General features: G+C 32.2%; 1 protein-coding gene across 2 annotated transcripts in view; it reads left to right on the top strand.

Annotated features, from left to right (window-relative positions):
- The first annotated feature begins 3,332 nt into the window (after window positions 1-3,332).
- Window positions 3,333-9,749, top strand: part of LOC118196543 (importin subunit alpha-3-like) — a 164,984-nt gene continuing 158,567 nt past the window's right edge. Inside the window, exon 1 of one of the 2 annotated variants that reach the window (XM_035368004.2) lies at window positions 3,333-3,566. In XM_035368004.2, the coding sequence (XP_035223895.1) occupies window positions 3,501-3,566 (66 nt within the window). In that variant the 5' untranslated portion in view covers window positions 3,333-3,500. The remainder of the gene's footprint in view (window positions 3,567-9,749) is intronic. The other variant, XM_035368005.2, reaches the window with a different exon arrangement.

The following is a 9,749-nucleotide window of genomic DNA, read 5'->3' as shown; positions in this document are numbered from 1 at the left end:
GATGACGAGCAGCCTGTATCTCTAGTAGCTGTAATATGATTGGCTTATTTTAATGAACTTCCCCAACTCTCGAACGAAGGTTACTTACCGCAAGGATCCCTCCGACGGTCGTTGTCACGAATGCCAATTTAACCAACCACAGTGGCTAATCGCACCGACGGTGCGAATAGCTAACAGGCTGTTCACACCACCTACATTCGCGCATGCGTATAATTAACCCAGGTACCAGCATTTTACGCCGATTTCCGTAAGGCAGGCGTAGTGAGAGCGAAGGTTGTTAACCCTAACTCAGCATTTGAAGGGGTTGTTTATAGTTCCCCAGCAAGAGAATAATTTGCAAGTAATAATTATGTTACAAAGACGAGGTCAATCTATATACATGATAATGTTCAGGAAATGATTAGATAAAATAGGGATTTAATGAGGGTTCTAATTGCAAGCGAGGACGAGTAATTAGTTAAAAAATCTTTAGTGGCTTGACAAAAAGACTACTGTAACGTCTTAAGCTATTTTATCGACCCTCACGAAGTTCTCAGAAAAGGAATGACCACCTGGAAAGTTCCTAAGGACAGAGTATTTCATAGCGAATTCTCGGAAAGAGGAAGTGACCAGCAGTCACAAAACAATCTCAGCTTTTTTTGTTCCTCTTATAGTTGTTCGAAAGGAGACATTGTTCAGTTTCCTTTCATCAGTTTATAGGTTCAGTGTCTCAGACCACCCGATTGGAGACCCCAGTTGGAATCGAAAAGTTCCCACGGACTTTTTCCCAGGCTGTCTTCATCATATCCAGTTGTTAATAAAAGTGCTGTCGCCAATTAAGAGGCGCTTCTAAAAATTACGGACAAATAAGAATCCTGGTAGTTTTTCCGAAACGCCCAGGACAATTTGAAAAAATCATGGAACGTAGTTCCAGAGGGAGAGAAAAAGTGAGAGTTAGTTGCAGTAAGTAGAGAGAGAAACATTCTCTCGTTTTTTTTCCAGCTCGGCCACGAGCAAACTTTCGCTCGCTCTGCGTAAAGCGATATTTATATCTCTGCCAAGAGATACAGCGAGGTAGCTAATCGCACCGACGCGTAAAGCGATACTAATATCTCTGCCAAGAGATACAGCCGCAGTAGCTAATCACACCGACGGTGCGAATAGCTAAGAGACTATTCACACCACCTACGTTCGCGCATGCACCCAATCAGCCCAGATTCCAGCATTTTGCGCCGATTTCCGTAAGGCAGGCGGTAGAGAGAGCGAAGGTTGTTATTTCTAACTCAGCAATAGAAAGCGTTGTTAATAGTTCAGCAAGAGAATAATTTGCAAGTACGAGTAATAATTATCAGTTACAAAGAGGAGGTCAATCTATATACATCATAATGTTCAGAAAATGATTAGATGAAATAGGGATTTAATGATGGTTATAATTGCAAACGAGGACGTGTAATTAGTTGAAAAATCTTTAATGTATTGAAAAAAAGGCTACAGAGATTACTTAAATTCTTTTATTTAACAGAGGAATTTTTATGAAACTTAGACCCTAGTCTTATAACATAGGACTATCAGAATTTATTATTCAATAAGAAAACTTACTGAAAATTATAATATTCTTATATATTCATCACTTTTTCAGTATTCACACATGTTTATAGGTTCAAATGCCATATTTCAAAATCAAAGTTATTTATGAAATAAAACCTTATAAAATCTTGTAAATCATTTGTGTGTGCAAAGTTTTAAATCTAAATCTCTTACATTAAATTATTTCTGTCTTTTAAATTACATCCCATTATTTATTTCAATTTAATTTATTAATGTGTTTGTACTAATATTTCAAAGTTCTTTGAAGTACTTTTTGTGTCCTGAAAATGCCAAGTATTTCCAAAAATAAATAAATAAACAAACAGGCATACAGAATTGTTAATAACCAGTATTAAATGATTAATTATTCATTTAATAGTTGATTTAATCGCTTTTAACTTATTTCATGTCTAAATTTCTACACAGAAATCCTCTGTCTAATTTTTATTATCTTTCTCGGACGATAATTTTCAAAGAGGAATGAATTAAAATCTTGATTGCGCAAAACACATCTTTGAAGCTAAATGTATTCTAAGAACTACAAAAAAATGTAAACAATATTTTCTACGACAAGGTAGTAACCCGCCTTTAAAAAAAAAAGTATTCACTACAACACTTTAGGCAGTTCGCGTACGTAGAATTCGTTCTTTTCGATTGGGTTCAAATGACAGATCCGGCAAATCAATGCGCATGCGTGTTGGTGCGAATAGCTGAAGCATTAAGGTTGGTGCGCATAGCATTAATGTTGGAGCGCATTAGCATGAATGTTGGTGCACATAGCATTAATGTTGGTGCGCATTAGCATTAATGTTGGTGCGAATAGCTGAAGCGGCTAATCGCACCAGTGGTACGAATAGCATGGGCCGCTAAAAGCACCGGTGGTGCGAATAGCATCGGCCTTAACCAACAGTCCTTATGGTTACTGGAGTCGTAAAATTTAGCGGTCGTCCGTTAAGAAAAGATCATTATTTACGCTCCTTGTCGTGAATAGAGCCCATAGTCCAATGAAAAGGATGACCAGAGCCAATGCCGCCAGAAACGTAAATAAATATAAGAAGATTAACTAACATGTAATGAAAAATACTAAAAGATAAACGTGATAACTCATAGGAGAAAATGGTGGCCGACTTTTAGGTGTCTCTATGATAAAATGACCACGGCTCCTGGTCTTAGTAGTGGCCAAAGCCTAAAATGGCTAGTGCATGTTATAATAATGTTTCTGTAATGTTCTGTAAGCTTATTTTAAGGATATACATGGGACACTCGAAAATCTGATGCTGTTTTGGATAAAATAAAAAACTTATTGTTTTTTTTTATTGAATAGTTCTTTAATGTGCATGCGGGATGCTTATATGAACTTTCACATGGCATACCTCCTGTTTTGTGGGATACACCCCCCTCTCACACAGCATGATCTTCTTAGGTCTTTGTAGTATTCTGTGCATGAAATATATAGTATTATACGGATTTAATAGAGTTTAGGGAATTCAAAATACAAATTTCTGAGCTGTTATACACCAGATACGCATAAAAGTCGGATTTAATAATATCGAATAGCCTGAAAAGGAATGATGTATGCATGGATGACAAAAAAAATTGTTTCTTTTCCAAATTTTTTGCCTTATTTCCAAGGAAAGTTTATTTATGATTAGTTAATTTTTCTTCCGTTTGTCTCAAACATAATTATTATACGGAAATAAAATTCATTAGAATATGAAGCGTGCGCAAACGAAACAAGGCCCCGCTGATCAGCTGTCTTTGTATTTTACGATGTATCACGTCTCGCGCAAATGAGGGAAAGACCGTGACGGAGTAAGGAAAATCAGTAGTGTTGTTTTCTGATCCGTTCTAGAAGAATAATAGCGCGGTTGTTCGTGGTATTCAGCTGCGTTGTTTGCAACGTGCTCTGTTGTGTGTTACAATAACTTTTCAAAATGTCTACAGACAGTGTAAATAAATCGAGATTACAGAGTTTTAAAAATAAGGGGAAAGATCAAGATGTAAGTAATTTCATCAAATTTCTATTTCTCCCGCCTATTTTTCGCTACTTAGGCCTAACGTTTTCATTTTACAGTGCTACAAATACCCGGTGTTTAAAGTTCTCATCGTGCCTGTTATACTGTGAAATGTTCACTGTTCCTGTTATTTCAAGCATGATTCAACTCATTGTCTTACTTTCCAGTTAAATGAATACCTGATCGTGTAAACACTAGAGAAATTTTAAATCAAGCGTGGCATTAAGATTTATGTGACTGACATGAATAGTATTTATACCTGGATTAAAAATGCGTAAAAATCTCATTGACTTGGACATGTATTTCTGCGACAGGAACATTCTATACGGAATTGCATTTTAATGAGAAAAATAGTGTATTAGACGTTTTTTGAAAATAAAGACATAAAAGTATATGCAGAATGAAGAGGGTCTTGTGACTTGTGCTACCTCTTAGAAAATTAAGCTGATAGAGCTGTGTAGATATTACTATAGAACTTCATAGATATTATTGTATAAAATTCTGTATAAATTTTAAAAAGCTTTTGCAGAACAGAAAGCTACAGAGTACTTTCTTTGTAAAATCATACAGAAATGTCAATAAGCCTTTATAGGTTTTATTCTGTGAAAAATTTGCAAAGCTTCCAAAGCAGTTTTTATGAATTTTTTTTCCTTAGAAACAGGTGGAACCTTATAGAAATTCGTATAGAGCTTTATGTAGGTAATCCTCTGTAGAAATGCTTCTCTATAAAAATTGTATAGAAATTTTATAAAACTTTTACAAAACTGGATTCTGTAAAATTGTTGCTTTCCAAAATCAATAAAAAGTAAGATACACTGTAGAAATCTGCAAAGTTTTTCAAACTGTAATCAAAGCATTTTTTTTTTTTTTGATGTACTACATGGAAGAACAAAGATTAGTGCTGTTTAATTCGTAAATATAGGGTCATTTTAAAATGAAAAAAAAAAAATTTTTTTTTTCCTCCTTTAGCTTTGAAATTAATGTAATATTTTGTGCAATTTTTTCCACAGTATTGTTTATATAATGCAAAAATGGAGTTCAGTAAAAGCGTTAAATCATCAATTTGTCATGAAGTTAGTTAAAAGATTAAATTTATGCAGTTAATTAAAAAAATTTAATTCCTGAAATTAATAATATGTATTATAAATTTATGCCTGACAAGACAAATGGTTTTATTAATAATAATAAGTAAGCTTAATGTTATTTAAAATATATGTCTCTATTTAAAAATTTTGTAAAATCAATTTGACATTTAAATTTTTTATCAGGGAAAAAATCGCACCTGTTCAGAAAGTTTTTGGTCTCCCTCCATAATAGTTCATTTCAAAATTTATATTAAAAAATTCTGTAAAATAAAGGAAAATTGATTTATTCATTTTTAATTATAAAAAATTGTTGATTTTGTAGTGCTTATTCTCCAAAGCTTCTATAGGATCTTTTATAGAAAATTTTTAAGTTGGGGAAACTTGTTTAGAATTATAGCCCAGTTTTCTAGCAACTGCATCTGATATTTTCCATAGTATTTTATTAGTTGATTCTATACACATTATGTAAGTTTCTTGTATGTGAAACCTTTAAAAACAAACTTTTCCTAGAATCTCTCTATAAATCTGTGTAGAAGCTTTTTATCAAACTCTGTAGAAACTGTATCTATTTTTTTTTTTTTTTATTCTATAAGAGATCTTTGACTTAGTTTATAGAAAATTGGGCCATAATTCTAAAAATTTCTAAAGTTTTTTTTTTTTTTTACAGAATTCTATAAGGCATTTTTATAAGGGAAATTTTTTGTTTATGATCTACTTGTATGGGATACAGAATAGCAATAATAAACTGTTTTTATTCTTAAAAAATAAACCCTTTTTATTCTTAAGTGTTGAATTGCTTTTCAGTGTAAATTTTTATTGCTTAATTTTTTTTAACTTCTCAAATTATATAACAGTTTATGCAGTGTTTCTTATATGATAAAAAATTGGATCTTGCAAAAGTGTAAAATCAATTTAAACCCTAAAATTTTTGCTGTTAATTATATAATTTTAATTCCTGAAATAAATGCTTTTAATTATTGTGTGTAGACCCTTGATAAAAGAACTGTTTTTTTATTTAAAATATGATTATTTTAACCCTTTTCGGCACGCTACCTTTTAAAGTCGGAGTTTTTTTTTTTAAAAAAAAAGGTAGGCAGTCTTAATTAGGCCTAGAGGAGTACACAAGTAAAATTTTGTGAAGATAGCACATATCGTTTTCATTCAGTGGGTGTGCCCAAAGTGGCACACTTTGAATAGAATAGAGCTTCGAAAAGAGTGCTGAAACGAGCATTATTGTCAATGAACTGACCAATGATGAGATGCGGAGAAACAAAGAATACAGACTCTCAGTTGTCCTAGATTATCGGTGAGCCCGGTCTAGGCACACCTAGGGTTCACCGTTTGATTTTAAGCAAGATTTCAGGGTAAAAATTTAAAACTAATATTGAATAAGGAGATTAGCATACAGCTAAACAAGTAACATAGAAATTTCTTTTCAAACAATTCCTTTTATACCCTGAAAAAAATCTGGAAGATTTCTTTGAAAAATGAGGGTCTTTAAAAACTCAACATGGCTAAAATATATGGACTGGTTTGTGTTGATCTGCCATCTACTGTAAATAAAGAAAGTTCAGAGTAACCTATAAATACTTTTTCATTCAATTTTTCTGTGCATATAAAAGGAAATTTTTAGGTATGTCCAGACCGGATATACAGTGCCGCAAAGCGTGAACTATTAAAATAAAAAGAAATTAATAATTATTTACTATCCAAAAAATTACATCTCTTCTGAAAATTTTTATTCTCACCCTCTCTGTGTCAGAGATAATTTCAGAATTTAGACAGGGTTTAAAAACTCCATTCAAAATTGAAATTTAACTTTTTTTTTTTTTTTTTTTTTAATCAAAAGAAAACATTGTAGATTTGATAATGCTTTTTAACACTTAAAAGGTTCTGTAGGATTTTTTCTTGAAAATTAGAGCAAGGGAACTTCTTTAAAGTTCTATAGAATTATGGTCCAATGTTTTGAAAACTGGATATGTTATTTTCAGTAGAATTCTGTAGTTGATTGGTACCTAAGAGAAATTTGTTGGCTATAGTTTCAATAGGTAAAAACATATTTATGGGTGCCCGTTGGCACAAATTGGCGGTACATGGATACCGAGTTTGTGCGGTTCTTTGACTTGTTTTTTTGTCTTCGTGTAGCGGCGATTTTTGGCACAAACTCAGTATCCATGTACATATCGACCTATTTTCACTTAAAAAGACATCGAAGACTTGTACAAACTTGCCATTGTGTACTCCCTTGACTTTGTCCATATACACATCGATCTGTGTTCATTTCAAAGGAGCACCCAATTCTACAGTAGAGCCAAACAAAACGTACACAAATCTCAGTAAACTACATTTTAAATCAAATAATAAAATAACATGAAAAAGGAAATTCATCTTATGCATCTAAGCATTACGCAAAGCAAATATCTACTTACCTTATTTAGAAATTTCCTAGTCCTTCAAATTGTGGCACACAAAATTCCTTAACGGCATCTAAAAATTTTCTAAAATTATCTGGACTAGAATCCGTATATCGGCGTCGCTGTATAAATTCACAAAAATATGAGTAAAAAATATCCTCCGACGTTCTATCATACGCATTTCCTTCATACAAACAGGGCATTTATAATGGCTACTAAGTAAACCTTCGTTTACACACCAGTCAATTAATGCACTTTTCCCCTTTCGTTCCAAATTGTACAGAAATTCCAAATTAGTCTTGCAACATTCAGCCATTTTACTGTCTAAACCACAAGACAAGCTATGTACTTCCTAACCAACACACACCACAAGCCCTTACAAATATTTTTCCCATCATTCAAAATTTATGGCAACACGCAATCGATTATGTCATAATAGGGTTTCTATAACATTCAACTACTCAGGTTATGAAACAACAACGTGGCGATAAATGAAACAACAACTTCGCGATAATACAAGGGGCACCCTTCAATCTATTCTAACCGTTTGAATATGTTAAAATGCAACATTCAAAAGTTATGCTCAGTTCCATTCATAGGTATTAATGGTATTAATATAAGGTAGATTGGTGCTTAACATGTTATCCTGTCGACTGCCAAGCAGCATGATTTAGCACCAATAATGGATATGTATGACGTAACAACACACTCATAAAATCTGCACTTTAAGCCCAACTGATTTGCTATACGCTACACTTTGTTTTTATGAACAAGGCTATAAATTAACTATTATTACTGTGTTTTCTTCTTGCGTTTTCAAAAAAGTGATTAAAATTTGAGCTCTGCCATGTACAGAACAGCAAGTAGTGGATTATTTCCAAAGTAATCTTACCATTAAAAAAGTATATGAGGGTTTATAATTAAAGTTGCAATTTCAAAATGCTGTAACCTTAAAACTGCCAGTCAGAATGACTTGATATTTGATCAAAACAGTCATGGGGCAGTGGAATTTTACCTGGCAAAGGAAAAAAATAGGGTTAATCTTTGGATTATGGTAACTTAATGAATATTTGGCGACAAACTCTGCTACAGCAACCCTCTATTTTTTTCGCCGCCATTTTGTCTTCATGAAGTAAAGACATGTTTCTTTTCTTTTTATTTACTCAACACTTTTTCCATCAATCTGCTAGCCGAATTACACTTATGCTAGAAATTTTATAGAACAAAACTGCTTGATCATGACAAATATTAACTGCAAAATTGGGAAAAAGTGCAGAATCGCAAACTCCTTGCCACGTTTTTCAGAATCGCACATACACAGTAACCATGTACACGTCAACTTATTTTTACTTAAAAAAACATCCCAGAATTGCACAAAAATGGCATTGCGCACACTCTTGACTTTATCCATCTACACTGCTATTTTCTCATAAATTACAAAAATTTCCACGAAAATGCAGGAAAATTTTGTGAATCTTTAAACTCGGTAAAAAGCACATATATGAAATTACCTGATCGCGAAAAAGTATATACCCTTTCCAAGATGAACATTTCCACGTATAAAATAAATAAAATATCCAAAAACTTTTACCTCTAAATTATCTATTATATTATAAACGTCACCAACGAATTTATACCGCAAACATTAAAAATGGTTACAAATACTTAGTGTCAAATATTTAAATTATTTCCATGCACCTTTACTTCAACTGAAACGTATACCAAATTGCTACAAACATAAAATTCACAAAATAACTATCATTTAATTAAAATATAATTAAACCATTTACACGTCGACTTATTTTTACTTAAGAAAACATCCCAGAATTGCACAAAACTGGCATTGCGCACACTCTTCACTATATCCATGTACACTGCTTTTTTCTCATAAATTAGAAAAATTTCACGAAAATGCATGAAAATTTTGTGAATCTTTAAATTCGGTAAAAAGGACATATATGAAATTACCTGATCGCGAAAAAGTATATACACTTTCCAAGGATGAACATTTGCAAGTATAAAGTAAATAAAATATCCAAAAACTTTTACCTCTAAATTATCAATTATAAACGTCACCAACGAATTTATAACGCAAACATTAAAAATGGTAGCAAATACTTAGTGTCAAATATTGAAATTATTTCCATGCACGTTTACTTCCACTGAAACGTATACCAAATTGCTACAAACATATAATTCACAAAATAACTATCATTTAATTAAAATATAATTAAATTAAAAAACACTACTTAAAATATAAATAAGCACATACATTAAATTAATAAAAATTAGCTTGCAATCCTAATTACTTTAAACTAAATCATTGCTAATAACAATTTTTCAATAATACCATATTAATTTATTTACTCCTTACATTTAGAACAATGCATAAAAATAATATCCTCAAATAATTAAAAATACTAACTTACCTAATCTTCTTCAGAATCTTGATTACGTGGCGGATAAACTTTTCTTATTTCCTCCGCTAAATAAAAAGCAAAATTCTCTATCATAATGCTTCGGAATGGCGCTTTTTATAGCACTCCACGTGCCCTCTATTGTATTTGTATGTGCGCCTGTTTCAGGATCTTTAAAATCATACTTATGGTTCACAGCAAGATGTTGAAAACCTTCATCCTCCAAACAGACATATGACTTCCAGCAATCAG

The sequence above is a fragment of the Stegodyphus dumicola genome, chromosome X2 (genome assembly GCF_044657685.1).
Source record: "Stegodyphus dumicola isolate Sdum_Otavi_A_Nest chromosome X2, ASM4465768v1".
NCBI lineage: Eukaryota > Metazoa > Arthropoda > Arachnida > Araneae > Eresidae > Stegodyphus > Stegodyphus dumicola.
The sequence above is the reverse complement of the archived record's forward strand: the minus strand, read 5'-3'. Positions and strand labels throughout refer to the sequence as shown.